Raw genomic sequence first — 18,828 nt, 5'->3', positions numbered from 1 at the left:
ATACCTCAATATCATCAAAGCCATCTATGAAGAACCCACAGCGAATATCATTCTCAATGGAGAAAAACTAAGAGCTTTTCCACTAAGGTCAGGAACATGGCAGGGATGTCCATTATCACCACTGCTATTCAACATAGTACTAGAAGTCCTAGCCTCAGCAATCAGACAACAAAAGGAAATTAGAGGCATCCAAATTGGCAAAGAAGAAGACAAACTATCACTCTTCGCAGATGATATGATACTATATGTGGAAAACCCAAAAGACTCCACTCCAAATCTGCTAGAACTTGTACAGGAATTCAGTTAAGTTTCAGGATATAAAATCAATGCACAGAAATCAGCTGCATTTCTTTACACCAACAACGAGACAGGAGAAATAGAAAGGAGTCAATCCCATTTACAATTGCACCCAAAACCATAAGATACCTAGGAATAAACCTAACTGAAGAGGCAAAGAATCTATACTCAGAAAACTATAAAGTACTCATGAAAGAAATTGAGGAAGACACAAAGAAATGGAAAAATGTTCCATGCTCATGGATTGGAAGAACAAATATTGTGAAAATGTCTATGCTACCTAAAGCAATCTACACGTTTAATGCAATCCCTGTCAAAATCCCATCCATTTTTTTCAAAGAAATGGAACAAATAATCCTAAAATTCATTTGGAACCAGAAAAGATATCAAATAGCCAGAGGAATATTGAAAAGGAAAGCCAAAGTTGGTAGCATCACAATTCCAGACTTCAAGCTCTATTATAAAGCTGTCATCATCAAGGTAGTATGGTACTGGCACAAAAAGAGACATACAGATCAATGGAACAGAATAGAGAGCCCAGAAATTGACTCTTAGCTCTATGGTCAACTAATATTCAACAAAGCAGGAAAAATGTCCAATGGAAAAAAAGTCTCTTCAACAAATGGTGTTGGGAAAATTGGACAGCCACATGCAAAAAAATGAATCTGGACCATTTCCTTACACCACACATGAAAACAGATTCAAAATGGATGAAGGACCTCAATGTGAGAAAAGAATCCATCAAAATCCTTAAGGAAAACACAGGCAGCAACCTCTTTGACCTCCCTCAGCCGCAGTAACTTCTTTCTAGGAACATCGCCAAAGGCAAGGGAAACAAGGGCAAAAATGAACTATTGGGATTTCATCAAGATCAAAAGCTTTTGCACAGCAAAGGTCAACAAAGCTAAAAGACAACTGACATAATGGGAGAAGATATTTGCAAATGACATATCAGGTAAAGGGCTAGTATCCAAAATCTATAAAGAACTTGGCAAATTCAACACCCAAAGAACAAATAATCCAATCAAGAAATGGGCAGAGGACATGAACAGACATTTCTGCAAAGAAGACATCCAGATGGCCAACAGACACATGAAAAAGTGCTCCACATCACTCAGCATCAGGGAAATACAAATGAAAACCACAATGAGATACCACCTCACACCAGTCAGAGTGGCTAAAATTAACAAGTCAGGAAATGACAGATGCTGGTGAGGATATGGAGAAAGGGAAACCCTCCTACACTCTTGGTGGGAATGCAAGCTGGTGCAGCCACTCTGGAAAACAGCATGGAAGTTCCTCAAAAAGTTGAACATAGAGCTACCCTATGACTCAGCAATTGCACTACTGGGTATTTACCTTAAAGATAAAAATGTAGCGATCCGAAGGGGCACATGCACCTGAATGTTTATAGCAGTGATGTCCACAATAGCCAAACTATGGAAAGAACCTAGATGTCCATCAACAGACGAATGGATAAAGAAGATGTGGTATATATACAATGGAATACTATGCAGCCATCAAAATAAATGAAATCTTACCATTTGTGACAACATGGATGGAACTAGAGGGTATTATACTTAACAAAATAAGTCAATCAGAGAAAGACAATTTTCTTTTCTCTCTTTTTTTTTAATTTATTTATTTGACAGACAGAGATCACAAGTAGGCAGAGAGGCAGGCAGAGAGAGAGGGGGAAGCAGGCTCCCTGCTGAGCAGAAAGCCCAACGTGGGGCTCAACCCTAGGACCCCAGGATCATGACCTGAGCCGAAGGCAGAGGCTTTAACCCACTGAGCCACTCAGGCGCCCCGGAGAAAGACAATTTTCATATGAGCTCCCTGATACGAGGAAGTTGAGAGGCAACGTGGGGGGTTTGGGGGGTAGAAAAAGAATAAACGAAACAAGATGGGATTGGGAGGGAGACAAACCATAAGAGATTCTTAATCTCACAAAACAAACTGAGGGTTGCCGGTGGGAGGGGGATAGGGAGAAGGTGGTGGGGTTATGGACATTGGGGAAGGTATGTGCTATGAAGTGTGTAAACCTGGTGATACACAGACCTATACCCCCGGGGCTAATAATACATTATATGTTAATAAAATGAGTTGTACCAGCACAAGGAAAAATATTTAAAATGTGCCATCTTGGGGGCACCTGGGTGGCTCAGTCAGTTAAGCATCTGTCTTTGGCTTAGGTAATGATTCCAGTGTCCTGGTATCGAGACCCGCTTCTGGCTCCCAGCTCAACAGGACGCCTACTTCACCCTCTCCCTGTGTCTGCCCCACCCCCTGCCTGTGCACCCTGTCCCTCTCTCTCTTTCTCTCTCTCTCAAACAAATGAAATCTTTAGGAAAAAAAAAAAGTGCCATCTTAAGCCTTATTCATGAAAGTTCCATAATAATGCTTAATAGCAATAAAATCAAAGTCCAGATTTATAATAGAGTACCTTTTTAAAGTATAGTTCCACCACATTTTAAGATATATCCTCTCAAATTTACAAAACAAGAGCAAAAGAGCAAATGATTCCAATAAGCTTAATATTCTCATAAATTTAAAATATCTTTTCCAATAATGAGATTTAAATTTCAAGAAAATAATCATACAAAGTAAGGTATACTTAAACTAAAGAAGACCCTAATCTCAAAGCATCACTTCAACAAATACCAGAAATAAAAAAATTAAAAACTACAAATAATATAAGAAAACCCTAGCAAGGATATATAAGAAAACGAAAATTCAGTTTTATTAAAATATTTTAAACACACCAAACAACACTATGTACTTAAAAGAAATTAGTTTTTATTTACCCCCTGCAAAGGGAGATCCCAGTGTTCTGAGCTTCTTAATTTGGACAGTGGTGACTGAACATGAACATCTTCTGGTTTCGCATTTAACATCTGTGTTATCTGAAATCAGAATGAGAAAATAATTGATTTAACTGAAATATAAATAAGAATTGAATCATGTTAATCGAACTAACAGGACCATTATATTAACCCGCCTTAATATTTTGCTATTAGTGTTTTGGGTTTTTTATTTGTTTGTCTGTTTTTAAATTTTTTATTTTTTATAAACATATTATATTTTTATCCCCAGGTCTGTGAATCGCCAGGTTTACACACTTCACAGCACTCACCAAAGCACATACCCTCCCCAATGTCCATAACCCCACCCCCCTTCTCCCAACCCCCCTACTCCCAGCAACACTCAGTTTGTTTTGTGAGATTAAGAGTCATTTATGGTTTGTCTCCCTCCCAATCCCATCTTGTTTCATTTATTCTTCTCCTACCCTCTCAAGCCCCCATGTTGCATCACCACTTCCTCATATCAGGGAGAATAAGTCAAGCGGGTTTTTTGTTTTTTTTAAATAAGCACTACACCTAACGTGAGGCTTGAACTCATGACCCCCAGATCAAGAGTTGTATGATCTAATGGCTGAGCCAACCACATGCCCCATTTGGCAATTAGTTTTATTATTTTTGTTTTGCAATTAGTTTTAAAGAGTTTTAAATTCAGTGCTTAATTTACAGACAGCTAAATATAATTTTATTTTAAAAACCTCTTATTCAGATGTCTGGGTGGCTCGGTCGGTTAAGCGTCTGCCTTCGGCTCAGGTCATGATCCCCTGGTGCTGGGCTCCCTGTTCAGTGGGGAGTGTGGTTCTCCCTCTACCCCTCCCCCTGCTTGTTCTCTCTCTCTCTCTCTTGCATGCACGCACGTGTGCACAAAAATAAGTAAATAAATCTTTAAGAATAAATAAATAAAAATTTAAAACCTCTCATTCAGTATTAAGGTAGATAAATTAAGTATCCCAATAGCCCCCTAACCATCTCTTACCCACAGTCTCTACCTCTTCTCATCTTTCAAATGCTATCCCCATAGTTCTCTAATATGCAAATCTAATGATCATTACATTTAACAAACAATGGCACCTGCTACTTACAGATAAAACTCTTTAACAATCTGCGATCTTTAACATCACCCACATATCACCAACTCTACATCCCAACCACACCATTTACTCAACTTCCTTCAAACATGCATTATTTTATATATTTAGACCTTTGTATGTACTGCTTCCTTTGTATGTATGTATGAATTCCCCTTCCCTCTATTTTTCCCTTATTAAATACTTCAGATTCAGCTCAAAATTATTCTTCTATCCACACAACTGTCACTCCTACACCAAAGCATTCCTTTCTCTAGGTAATAGTACTTGGTACATTTCTATTATGTTACTTATATTATATGTATCAAACTATATTATAAATATTTGTCTACATGTCCCTCTTCTCCAGGCTGTGGAGGTCTTTAAAAGAGAGTGCTCTGGGTGCCAGGATGACTCAGTCAGTTAAGCATCTGCGTTCAGCTCAGTTTGTGATCTCGGGGTCCTGGGATTGAGTCCCATAACCAGGTTCCTGCTCAACTTAACGTCTTGCTTCTCCCCCTGCTTCTGCTCCTCCCCACTGCCCATGGGTACTCTCTCTCTCACACTCTTGTTCTCTCTCAAATAATTTTTTTTTTTTTAATTAAAAATAGGGGTGCTACGGTGGCTCAGTCATTATGTGGCTGCCTTCAGCCCAGGTCATGATCCCAGGATTCTGGGATCAAGCCCCATATTGGGCTCCCTGCTTAGTGGGAAGCCTGCTTCTCCCTCTCCCACTTCCCCTTCTTGTGTTCCCTCTCTCACTCCCTCCCTCTACAAATAAATAAAATCTTTTTTAAAAAAAATTTTTTAAATAAAATAAAGAGAGTACCCTGACCTAGTAGACTTTATATCTCCAAAGTGTATGGCTCATGATGTGCTGAATAAACAAATGAATGTATGGACTGTAACCACAAGTTTGAAATCATTTGTTTAGAACTTAAATAACTTAAATTTCACATTAAAGTTATAAACAATAGTTAAGTATCAAATTCAGCCTACAAAATATAATATATAATAAATACCACATCAATTATAATCAGTAACAATCCATAAAATAATTTCAGTGAGAGTAGAGCATAAGTCAAGAGGACAAAATAAATTTGAAGAAAGGATATCCCAACCCTTATTTCACTAGCACCTATGAATTGATCCTCTTAGGTACTAATAACTTAATTATCTATATCTAATCTGTATAAAAAGGTACCTGTTTTTAATTCTTCATCTGCAAAAGACAGTATTATCTCTAAATTATTTCCTTTATATTCTTAATTAGGGAACAACAATTGCTTCCTCAAAGGTAAGGGCTTCAGGCTGTTCACACCCATGGATTCTTTGTGAGCAGGTTAGTTAGCCTACATTGGATTTTATAGCATACTCTGTTTTCCAGAAATAGCCACACCAATATTCCACATCCCACATGCTCTTCTTCCGATGTGCTACTGACAGTCCTCTAACATCAGGTACCGTCTACATTCCTCCCCCTTGAATCTGGGCAGGACTGTGATGTCCAAGGCTAAATCATTAAAGGCAATACTTGTATTGCTTTAGCCTGGTCTCACATGCTTGTGTATTCTCCCTTCCTCTTTTTTTTTCCCCCTCTTTCTCTTAGTATACATATCCCAGGAGAACTGAACCAATGAGTAAAAAAATCCTGGACATACTTAAGCCTCTATAGTGGAGAGATTTAAAAAGACACAGATATACACCAAGATACTGATTCTTCTCAGAACAGGTATCAAGATAAGTGAGTGAGCGAACCTTTACAAGCCCTGGCCTCCAAGCCAACCTAGCTAACTCCCAAGTAAAACAAAGAAAAGTTCTCTCCAATTGAACCTTTCCCAGACTGATGATTCCTGAGCAAAGTAAGTTAAAGCCACTAAGTTCGGGAGGTCATTTGTTACATGGCCCTAGTAATAACCTAAAAATTTACTCAGTTCAAACTTGAAGGATGGGGCACCTGGGTGGCTCAGTCAGTTAAGTGTCTGACTTCAACTTAGCTCATGATTTCAGGGTCTTGGGATCCAGCCCTATAAGGTTCCCAACTCAGTAGCAAGTCTTTTTCTTCCCTGGATTGCTCTGCCCCTCTCCCCTACCCAGGTCCATTAGCTTACTCTATCTCTCACTCTCAAAAAAATATTTTTGTAAGAAGAGCTAAAAAAAAAAAACCTTGAAGGACAGCAACTAAGATTTGGAAAAAGGAAGAGCTGGTTATGCATGTTGAGTATTCTGTAAAATCAGTTTCTTATAAAATATTCCTTATGTCTGGGGCACCTGGGTGACTCAGTTGTTAAGCAGCTACCTTCGGTTTAGGTCATGATCCCGGGGTCCTGGGATCAAGCCCTGCATCATCAGGCTCTCTGCTCAGCGGGAAGCCTGCTTCTCTTCCTCTCCCATTCTCTTGCTTGTGTTCCCTCTCTCACTCTCTCTCTCTGTTTCAAATAAATAAAATCTTTAAAAAAACATTTTCCTTATGTCTTCCATGGAAGATTTTATATTACCTTTTCACAATAATTTATGTTCAATCACTTTACCTATGAATGGTTTAGATTCAGTATCAATGAATGAATTATTTACCCTAGTAAATACTGATGCATACTTCCATTAGGATGGACACAAAACATAATCTATCCTATTTTCAAAAAAGGTAGTTCTCTATTCCTCCAAAGTATAGACATATGAAATCTGGATGTTTATTAATACTCTATATACTAATATCAGAAGCTTTGAAAATCGAAGTATAAAAATAAATAAAAAATGAAAATCCAAGTATATATAAAAATTATGAACAGAGATATATATTCTATATTACTTTTAATATAGAAAAACCAGAAACAATAATAAACGAATAATTAAACAAATTTATGGCAAAACTAAACCAAATCAGATACTCAATTGTTATTAAATAACATGTTCCAGAAGATTAATAATATTAAGGAATTATTTTGGGGGCACCTGGCTGGCTCAGTCAGAAAAGCATGCAACTCCTGGAGCACTGGGTGTGGTGCAAAAACAATGAATTCTGTTATGCTGAAAAGAAATTAAAAATAAATAAATAAAAATAAAAGCATGCAACTCTTGATCTCAGGGTCATGAGTCTGAGCCCCACATTGGGTGTAGAGATCACTAAAAATATATATATATAAATTAAAATTTAGAAAAAAAGAAATTATTTTGAATATAAGTATAAAAGAAAAACATATAGAGAATGATCTTTCTTTCATAAGACAAAATAAAATACCCATGAGTAGAAATAAAATATGAAAGGTTATATACAAAAATATTTAACAGTAATTATCTCTAGTGAGTTAAGAGGTGATTTTTATTTTCATGTTCTCTTAGTTTCCAAATTTTTTTTAATAAGAATACAATGCAATTATTAAAGGCAAGGGAAAAATATTAATACTTAAAGCTCCAGAAAAACCTCACCTATAGCTTCCTGATTAATAAATTACAGATTCAAATCTCTCACTCTAATACTGTATATGAATACAGGAGAAGCAGATTTCACGTACAACTAACTACTGTCAATATTTTCTACACTCACTTTTTTCTTAATGATTAATTAAAAAAAATAATGGAAGCCTTTTTGCAACAATCTCATCTATTCTTAGACAAATTTTAATCATGGTCTCAGCTGTGTACAATCAACAAAGATTCTAAGCTATTCATGATTCTGCAAAGCCTATAATTCCATTTATAAAAATCCAAATGGAGTCCTAATACTCTCAAGTATTTTCAATAGTCTTCTAATACTTTAAAAAGTCAAACTGAATTTTTTAAGGCAAAAATGGGTTCTAAATCCCCCTTCAAGTTATATTTAAATACATTATCAGAACTCTAATAACTTCCCAAAAAAAGCTCAAGAACATTTGTTTTATTTATTAATGTTCAAATGTAATACTAAACAAGCCCTTCAGCAGATCAAGTCACACAGCTACTTTTAGGTTCACTTTATACATAATTCATTATAGTATATCCTTCAAAAGAGAATGCTATCAAAAGCAGATAATCCAGGGGGGAAAAAATATACTGGAATCCACTGACAAGCTATTTATTATAAACATATGCTCTTTAATTTGTTTAGACTGAAATGACCTCTGCCATGTTTTTAACAGAGAACTTCAAAAGTTTAATCTATTACTTGTTCAAATACTACATCAGTACGAAGCTATTACTTAAGGAAAATTGGGAGTCTGCCAAAAGGTATAACCAGGACTTACCAAAGAATAAAAGTCTTAATTTTCAATATTCAGAATAGAGTAGCAACTTCCCATGTATAAATCCAAAAACTGTGGATCTCCACAAAGTATTCACACTCTTACTTCACATTTATCAAGAGATCAGTCTTCAATTAATGTGAATTCAGCTATCAAAAGGCCAGAAATAATTTAGTAGATAATTATGTTCCAGAGATTTAGCTACAAGGATAATGACTACAGCGCTGTTCCGTTTTTTGATTTTTTTGTTTTTTAATTAAAAGCAACTCAAGTGGCACCTGGCTGGCTCAGTCACTAGGGTATGTGACTCCTGATCTCAGGGTCATGAGTTTAGTCCCATATTGGACATAGAGTTTACTCAAAACAAGCAAACAAACAAAAAAACTCAAAACAATGATAGGATATTAGTCAAATTAACTGTGATATACCCATATAACTGAATACAATGTAGTCATTAAAAATGTTTGCCATGGTTTCCCTGATACTTATGCCTAGTATAGTGTCAAATACATGTTAAATATTCAGTAAGTATCTACCCAGAAATGCTTTAAATTAGATTTCAGAAAATGATGTTCACAATATGTAGTTAAGTAGAAAAAGCAAATTATAAAACAGTACTCTGTGATTTTCTATTTTTTAATATTTAAATATGTGTTTATTACAGATGGGGCACCTGGGTGGCTCAGTGGAAAAGCATCTGTCTTCGGCCCAGGTCATGATCCCAGAGTCCTGGGATCGAGTCCCACATCAGGCTCCCTGCTCAGTGGGAAGACTGCTTCTCCCTCTCCCACTCCCCCTGCTTGTGTTCCCTCTCTGCTGTGTGTGTCTCTCTCTCTCTAATAAATAAAATCTTAAAAAAAAATAAATAAATATGTGTTTATTACAGATGGATATACAGAGAGAAAAACTAGAAAGATATACATCCAAGCATTAATTTTGGTTCCATCTGAGTGGTCTCCTTTTCCCTTAACTCAATTTCCTAATTTCTCTACAACAAACTGCTTTTGCTTTAGAAATATTTTTGAAATACTTTAAACACAAAATGTATTGGGGTCTTGGCCCTATACCCATCAAAGCTCTAATCCTTTCAGTAATTTATATCCATAACTACTTTGATAGAAAAAACAATAATATAAATCACTAATAAAAATTTAGTATGCTAATTTTTAAGAAATTCCACATTTTTTAAGATTTTATTTATTTACTTAACAGAGGGAGATAGATCACAAGTAGGCAGAGAGGCAGGCAGAGAGAGGAGGAAGCAGGCCCCCTGATGAGCAGAGAGCCAGTTGTGGGGCTTGATCCCAGGACCTTGAGATCATGACCTGAGCCAAAGGCAGAGGCTCAACCCACTGAGCCACTCAGGCGCCCCAGAAATTCTACATTTTTAAATGCAGTAGTATAACTTCATGTGCAGATTATAGTTGAACAAATAAGTAAATATATGATAGATAATAAGACAGAAAAAAAGTTAAAATAAAAAAGGGGAAAAGGCTAGAATAAACTCTGTGGTGCTGGATTAGAATCCAAAGTCTCGATACTGGGGCACCTGGGTAGTTCAGTTGGTTAGGTGTGTACCTTCAGCTCATCATTTTTATCCCAGGGTTCTGGGATTGAGTCCCACATTAGGCTCCATGCTCAGCCAGGAGCCTGCTTCTCCATCTCCCTCTCTGTCTGCTGCTCTGCCTACCTATGTTCATTCTCTCTCTGTCAAACAAACAAATAAAATCTTAAAAAAAAAATTATCAGGGGATGCCTAGGTGGCTCAGTCAGTTGGGCCACTGCCTTTGGCTCGGGATCAACTCCCGCAAGGGGCTCCTTGCTCCACAGGGAGCCTGCTTCTCTCTCTGCCTCTGCGAGCCACTGTGCCTGCCACTCTGCCTGCTTATGCGTGTACGCTCTTGCTCTCTCTCTCTCTCTCTCTCTGACAAATAAATAAATAAAATCTTTTAAAAAAATTATCAGTACTAAACTCATGGTTTTTCATAGATGTAAGATAAATACAGAAATACAGAGATATGTGTATCTGTATGGATTAGTATACAAAAATTTTTCTAGTCTTCTCTAGTGAGAGCCTAGAAACAATGACACCTCACAAGCAATGAGTACACCTAGTACCCAGACCTGGATTTCTAAATACTATTCTTCAATGAAAGAACCAGGGCTCCCTGAAACGTATCATGGAGTACCAGAAAATAGTGCAAAAAAAAATAAAAGGGCAGGGGGGAGCACGTTAAAAGGGCACAGGATCCAAACTGAAAGATCTTCCAATACCTACGCTAAACATTTTGTTTCAATCAGAAAAGCCAATAATGCTATAATAAATTATAATCCATAGAATAAATACCCTTGAGTCCATATTAATAAAAATAGGTAATTGAATAAATAAATAAGAAGAAAAGAGGGGCAGATCTCCGTTACAGGTGAACTTCAATTAATAAATGCAGAGGGAATAAGGGAAATAGAAAATCACTAACAATATCATATACACAACTTTTGCAGGGCAGATCCACTGCTACATGGTAAAATAGTGGGTGAAAGTTTAAGAAACAGTATATTTGCACAGATTCAAAGTATCTCTCCCAAGATATCTATTTATTACAAAGTAAATAGTAACTTTACAACAGAATGACCAGATAGTAGCATCTTAAGCAGGTAGTCAAGAATGACATCACCAGTAATAAGACCTATCATTATTATATACTGTGTACTCCTGACAGGATACAGTAAGAAGGGCATATCATGTGATATTCTTTCTAAAAATCCATAACTTTAATCTAATCCAAAGAAACCTGGCTGGCTCAGTTGGAAGAGCATTAGACTCTTGATCTTGGGGTTGTGAGTTCAAGCCCCACATTGGGTATAGAAATCACTTTTTAAGAAGGATAAAGGAGTGCCTGGGTGGCTCAATGGGTTAAGCCTCTGCCTTCAGCCCAGGTCATGATCTCAGGGTCCTGGGATTGAGCCCACATTGGGCTCTCTGCTCAGCGGGGAGCCTGCTTCCCCCCTCTCCCTCTCTGCTGCTCTGCCTACTTGTGATCTCTCTCCCTCTGTCAAATAAATAGATAAAAATCTTTCTTAAAAAAAGAAAAGAAAAAGAAAAAGAAAAAAGGGAGACCAGAGACAAACCCAAAGAATATTTCTTTTCTGATTGAAACAAAATGTTTAGCGTAGACAAACCAAAGAATATTCAACAAAATACTGACAAAATCATAGTACTCTAAAAATGTCATGATCATTAAAGAACAAAGACTGAAGAACTGTCATAGAATTAAGGAAATCAAGGAGATATGATGCCTAATGCAATGTGCGATCCTGGAATCGAAAAACAGTATTAGTTTAAAAAAAAAAAAAACCTGAAGAAATCCAAATAATGTCTGTAGCTTAAAGTACTGTACCAAAGTTAATTTCTTAAATTTTGGTCATTATACTGTGGTTATATAGATATTAACACTAGGGGAAACTGAGTGAAGGGTAGATGTGAATGCTATACTATTTCTGTAAATTTTCTATAAATCTAAAGTTATTTGAAAATAAAAAGTTAGGGGTGCCTGGGTGGCTCAGTGGATTAAGGCCACTGCCTTCGGCTCAGGTCATGATCCCAGCGTCCTGGGATAAAGCCCCAGGTCAGGCTTCCTGCTCAGCGGGGAGCCTGCTTTCTCCTCTCACTCTGCCTGCCTCTCTGCCTACTTGTGATCTCTGCCTGTCAAATAAATAAATAAAATATTTGAAAAAAAAAAAGAAAAGAAAGAAAGAAAGAAAGAAGGAAAAGAAAAAGTTAAAAAAAATACTGTCGTACATCGAAAAACAAGAAAGAGAAATATATTATGAATATCTAATGGTGGACTTTCAACTGCATGAAGCAGCAACTGAAAACAGAGCATTTCACTTCATTAGAGGTATTAAACACAAAAGAAGAGGTAGTCAACAGAGGTATTTAAAACTGGGTATGACAGCAATGTAGGAATTTATTTTTACTCCCCCTCACTTATAGCACTTAAGCCAAATCCAGAATTTTGAAAGAAATCATACCCAGAAATGTGAAATAAGCCAAGGTAGAAGAGTACCTAAAGACATGCTCTGTTTAGTCTTGTCTGTATGCTCTTGATTCCCTCCCACAGCCCTCATTATGATTTCTTCACTTTAATCCATGAAATATGCCAAATTAAAGTTCTCTGTGCCAAATTAAAAGTCCTCCATGCATAATCTGGAATGCTTCAGAAAAAAGTGTCTAATGAATTATGAGGTATATCAGGGAACTACGGTGTTTAAATCACAAAATTCTAGGGAAAAAAGATAATCTTTCTAAAAAGAAACTAAATTTTTGAAACACTTCCAACATAAGTAGAAAATTCACTTTGCTTCTTTTGTTACTATTCGCATACAGGGAAGGAAGGAAGGAAGGGGGAGAAAGAGAGAGAGAAAGAAAGAAAGAAAGGAGGGAGGGAGGGAGGGGAAGGGGAAGAGAAGGAAAGGGAGAAAGAAAAGAAGAAATTTTAATAGGTATTTCAATTAGTAATTTTCAGCACATGACTTGAACACTTTCTTCTATCTACAGTAAAAAAATGAATGAATGTGAGGTATGCTAATATGTCCAGTTATCAAAGAAATACAGAAATGCTTTATACATTTATGTTTTATACAAAACCTAAAACAAGGCCTAGAAATTATACTGACACATCTTACAATGATTTAAACAAGGCAGATCCCAGAAAGTGTTTTTCTTTGTTAACCTTTAAATTAATTAGGATATACCATTCCCTGCAAAACACTAATTAGTTAAGGTTTTATAACATTTTCTTTAAGTTTTTATTAAAAAGACAAATAAAATACTTTCACTATTGGTAACTCTAAAGATAAGGTATAGATTAAAAGCAAAACTAATGCATACCTTATGTAACTCAGAAGATGAAGACTTTTTCCTTTTTCCTTCTGTGACAATTTCTACAAAGACATGGTAAAAATTATCATTTAACATCTAAATGAAATAAACAATGTGATAAAACAAATCCTTTCATAGCCATCCTTTGTTTTAAAGTAACTTGTTAGAGTTAGAATTTACATTTATACATTTTACAGAACCTAACAGACTAAACATAAAGGTCAAAAAATAATCAGAAGAATAGCAAATTCTCACAAAATGCCTTCATTAAATAATATATGTATGATGACAATAGAAAAAAGAAGAAAATGCTCTAAGAACTAAATAAGATATTCCCTAGCAAAAGTCCAATAGGTGTTTAATAAATGCTGGTTGAACCATATGATCAGATAAACATTTGTAATAGGGGAGGTTGCAGGTAGGAAGGGTTAAACAAAAGGTAAGAGGTATGTTTAGAATATTCTACAAAAAGACTTCCAGTTCTACTACATACCTAGGCATCTCGGCAACTAGGAAGAGTTTAACTGTCTCCTCAGCAACATTTTTGAAACTTCCTGTGGATTTTTCTTTTATGATTCTTTCATTCAATCAGCAAATATTTACTGAATGTCTATTATGTGCCTGGCATGTTTGGCAGTAGGGATAGTGTAATAAGCAAATTAAACACAGTCTAAGCTTTTTAGGAACTTATAATTTACTGGAATATATCACAGATTCCATAATAAAAATTAACAGTACAAATCCATCCATATCTGGTCACTTACTTAAAAAAAGATATCACTACAATTAGGTAAGAAAGAGATGATCTTTACAGTAAGTAATGCTGAAGCAATCTGATAACCAAAAGGGAAAATAAATAAAACTTGACCTCTAGGGACGCCTGGGTGGCTCAATTGGTTAAGCAGCTGCCTTCCGCTCAGGTCATGATCCCAGCGTCCTGGAATCGAGTCCCACATCGGGCTTCTTGCTCAGGAGGGAGCCTGCTTCTCCCTCTGCCTCTGCCTGCCATTCTGTCTGCCTGTGCTCTCTCTCTCCCCCTCTCTCTCTCTGATAAATAAATAAAATCTTTAAAAAAAAAAAAAAAAAAACTTGACCTCTACCTCACACTATAAACAAAAGTTCATTTTAAAGGGATCATAGATTTAAATGCCAAAGATAAAAGAAATAAAGCTTCTAAAACAAAAAGGGGGGAATAACTTCATGATCTTAGGGTAGGCAAAAATTTCTCAAACAAGACACAATTAGCATTAGCCATAAAGGAAAAGATTAATAAACTTAACTTCATTAAAACTCATCAAACCTCATCATTAAGAGAGTAAGAAGGCAAGCCACAGACTGGAAGATTATTATTTATAATACATTTATCCACATACAGTATGGTGACAGTTAATAATACTATATAATACATACATCTGTCAAAGGACCCAAACAAAAATTATAAAGAACTACAAAGCAAAGGCAAGGCAACAAATCTTCAAGATGGGCAAAAGCCTTGAAATGAGAGTACGTGAGGAGAGAAAGAATACTGACTAGAACAGGATACAAATAAGCCTTCTGAGATGCTGGAAATGTTCTATGTCTTGATTTAGGTGACTGTTACACAGTATTTTTATACAAGTACAAAAAGTCACCAAACTATACTAAAGATATGTGTACTACGCTGTACTACTTCAACTTAAAGACAAAACAAAAAAAGCTTTAAAAACTACAGTTACAACAAATGGACTATACCTTATTCAAAAATCTATACAGCTGCAATAATTTCTCTAAGCTCATAATACATAGCAGCAAGATAATATAATAGTATATAATTATATATTTTATTAATTGTTATAATATTATATGTTGTATATACAATAATTAATATAATATTAATATTGCATATAATTGTAATTTATAGATTAATACTCCCAAACTGACTCATGAGTTAAAAATGCATCTATCAAAAAAAAATGCATCTATCCTGTTTTACAGCATGTTTCCTTATGTCCTTTAAAATTAATATTCTTGTGACTTCCCACAATTTTAAGGGTTTTTATAATTGAGCTATACCATCTTATACTACATTGGTTTGGGGGCATTTAAAGAAACATATGATATGCCTCTTGGGATTATCTGGTATAGTATGGTACTCAAAAGTTAACAATTTTAAAGTTTGACAACCTAAATTTCTATCCTGGCTTACTTATGACTTTTGAGACTCTAAAACAAAGGAGAACATCCAACTTTTCAATAAAGATTAAAGTGAGCTAGCCTATATCATTTAGCATATGTCTGACATATAGTAGTACAAAATAAATGGTAATGATTACTTTAACAGTTTATATTGAAATATTACTCTTTAAGAGACCTCAGTGTGTGGGGCGCCTGGGTGGCTCAGTGGGTTAAGCCGCTGCCTTCGGCTCAGGTCATGATCTCAGGGTCCTGGGATCGAGTCCCGCATCGGGCTCTCTGCTCAGCAGGGAGCCTGCTTCCTTCTCTCTCTCTCTGCCTGCCTCTCAGTGTACTTGTAATTTCTCTCTGTCAAATAAATAAATAAAATCTTTAAAAAAAAAAAAAAAAAGAGAGACCTCAGTGTGTTGGTATTAGCACACAGGAAAATCTAATTATTCTCTTTCTAAATAAATGAGTCAAACAATTGAAAAATGTGACTTTTTCCTAAGTAGATTTTGGAAGCACTCACTCACTCATTTACTCCACAAGCATTTAGTTAAGATAATGATGGTTACCATTGCCGCCACTAGGCTAAGTATGCAAATAGTCTTTATGAAAGCCTTCTTAGATCAATAACAGTATTATCACCATTTTACAGATGAAAAATTTATGTCTGAAGAATCCAAGTAACTTTCCCAAAGTCATCATGTTGATTCATTACTGGTCTAATACTAGAGGTAGCTATCTTTTTTTTTTAAGATTTTATTTATTTATTTGACAGAGAGACACACAGCGAGAAAGGGAACACAAGCAGGAGGAGTGGGAAAGGGAGAAGCAGGCTCTCCGCTGAGCAGGGAGACTGATGCGGGGCTTCATTCCAAGAGTGTGGGATCATGACCTGAGCCCAAGGCAGACGCTTAGCTGACTGAGCCACCCAGGCACCCCCAGAGGTAGCTTTCTTAACCAGTACACTCCAGGCATGTTGGATGCTTTGGGGATATAAGATTAATAAGACAGTCCCTGTGTCAGAGTTAACAGAGTAACAGCAGAAGTTAAAACAATTTAGGAAGCTAAAATATATGATAGAAACTAGTATAAATATCATGTAAGAGGTGCTAAGACCCATGTAAGTTCAGAAATAGATATGATTTGTTTTAAGTTTGAGCTAATTAGGATATAGTTCTTGGAAAGACATAACTGAACTGAGCTTTGAAGATTTAGATAATGAGCAAATTTTAGATAGGCAGAAATGGATGAAAGAACAGTACATTCCAGGTGCACGCAAGAGGTGAGTTATCATTATTAGGAAATACAAAGTAGGATAAAGCGGCCCATATTAGCCTTCCAAATTATTAGACTCCTATTAGAGTTACCCACCTCAAAGGCAGTTTTAAGACAACAACATAATAACAAAGCTCCAATCTGGATCTTTGAAGCTACAAATCCTACCCATAACCCATTCCCTGAGTTACCATGTCTCTCTTATCTACTTTCGAATTCTCTGTCTTCTATCATGAGACCTGGGAATCACATTCACCACCCTAGATGTCAGTCCCCACAGCCTATTGTCTTGCTGGTCTCTCATGTTTTATGTATTCAGTTCTACCCGTCATCCACATTCTTCTCCATCTAAATTTTGCCCACTAAATTCCTTTCCAGAATCAGTATAACATTCTTAAATTCTGAATCTTTTCCTGGAGCATTTCCTCCACCTTAGTTTACCTGAATCCTAGATTTTTACTGACTATACTAATTTTTTTAAAGTTCTCTCAAGATTCTTCTCACACTTATAAAATCAGAAGTATGGATTAACAATTTATTCCTCCTCCCACCACCACTTCCAATTAATATTTTATCTTTATTCCAATAATTCTCCTTTAAAATTCCCCTAAGTTGATTATATTACCTTAGCTATATTTGTGATTCCCATGTACTGACCAATATCCTCTCCAACATTCCCAGAATTCTGATATTTAATTCATAGTTTTCTTCTCTATCTCTAAAATTTACCATCATTGTGAAGCTCTAAAACTTCCATAAATCAACTCCCTCAAAACAAGAGACACTTTAATTTACTCCACAAACTTCTACATATCCTCATTTCAGCAACATACATTTGTGAATGGATTTAAGGAATATCGTTATACTTCTCAAGTACTCAGAAGTGAACTTCATTCTACAACCCATAGTTCTTTGACCTTTCATTTCCTCACTCACAGTGAACCCATCTTTTGCCCCATGTCTTGTCCTACCCTTTAACCTTAATTAAAACTAAATTCATTTTTTTTTCCAAATTCTTGCTGCTAGATTCCATAGCACTGCTGAAGAAAGTCACATAATAGTAACTGCAACTACTACTACTACTAGCAGTAGTAGTAGTACTACAAAACTTACATTTATTAGTAGTAGTAGTACTACCAAACTTACACTTGTTTCAGTGACTTTCAAAATTACTTAACAATTTCTTTATTCATGCCTAATTGACCACCTAGTCCATTTTGAGCTACCAATACCACTTGACAGTCCTTTTTCCAAAAGATTATTTTTCCTTACTTTGCATAGAAGCATGACTCTAATGGCCTTAACTTCTCAAAATTCTATGTATTTTTATCCATCTTCCCTTTCTGCACATCTCAAGAAGCTATCTTTCTTTTTTTTTCTTTTTAATTAAATTAAATTTTATTTTATTTCAGTGTTCCAAAATTCATTGTTCATGCACCACACCCAGTGCTCCATGCAATATGTGCCCTCCTTAATACCCACCACCAGGCTCACCCAATCCCCCACCCCCACCCTCCAAAACCCTCAGTTTGTTTCTCAGAGTCCACAGTCTCTCATGGTTTGTCTCCCGCTCTGAAAGGAATCTCCATACTGTATACTGTTTTTCAAAGTGGCTACACCAACTTGCATTCCCACCAACAGTATAAGAGGTTTCCCCTTTCTCCACATCCTCTCCAACATTTGTTGTTTCCTTTCTTGTTGGAGAAATTTTTCAAAAATTAAAGAATGTAGAAGATTTCTCTCATGTGTCCAGCATAGCAAATCTATGGACTATAATCACAAAACAAGGTGTGAGGGACAAAGAAATCACTATGTGTGGATGTAATATATATATATATATATATATATATATATATATATATACACACACACACACACATATATATATAATATGTATATTATAATATAATTTAATATATATTATATATACACACATGTATATATAATGCATAATCTCACTATACACACACACGATCTACATTTTTATTTTTCCTCTTATGAAATACAAGTACAACTTTTAAAGAATTTTTTTTTAAAAAAAGCTATCTTTCTATTCCAATCTCCCCGTT

At 35.8% G+C, this 18,828-nt stretch overlaps 1 protein-coding gene across 5 annotated transcripts in view; it reads right to left on the bottom strand.

Moving 5' to 3' along the window:
• The window catches only part of SENP7 (SUMO specific peptidase 7), a 155,726-nt gene that overhangs the window by 123,608 nt on the left and 13,290 nt on the right, over positions 1–18,828 (bottom strand). For 4 of the 5 annotated variants that reach the window (XM_059392060.1, XM_059392062.1, XM_059392063.1 and 1 more), the window contains exons 2-3: positions 13,334–13,386; positions 3,105–3,203 (exon numbers count right to left, since the gene is read on the bottom strand). In XM_059392060.1, coding sequence (XP_059248043.1) covers positions 3,105–3,203; positions 13,334–13,386 — 152 coding nt within the window. The remainder of the gene's footprint in view (positions 1–3,104; positions 3,204–13,333; positions 13,387–18,828) is intronic. The other variant, XM_059392061.1, reaches the window with a different exon arrangement.

Source organism: Mustela nigripes, chromosome 2 (assembly GCF_022355385.1).
Source record: "Mustela nigripes isolate SB6536 chromosome 2, MUSNIG.SB6536, whole genome shotgun sequence".
Lineage (NCBI taxonomy): Eukaryota > Metazoa > Chordata > Mammalia > Carnivora > Mustelidae > Mustela > Mustela nigripes.
Note: the sequence above shows the minus strand (reverse complement) of the source record. Positions and strands in the feature narration are given on the sequence as shown.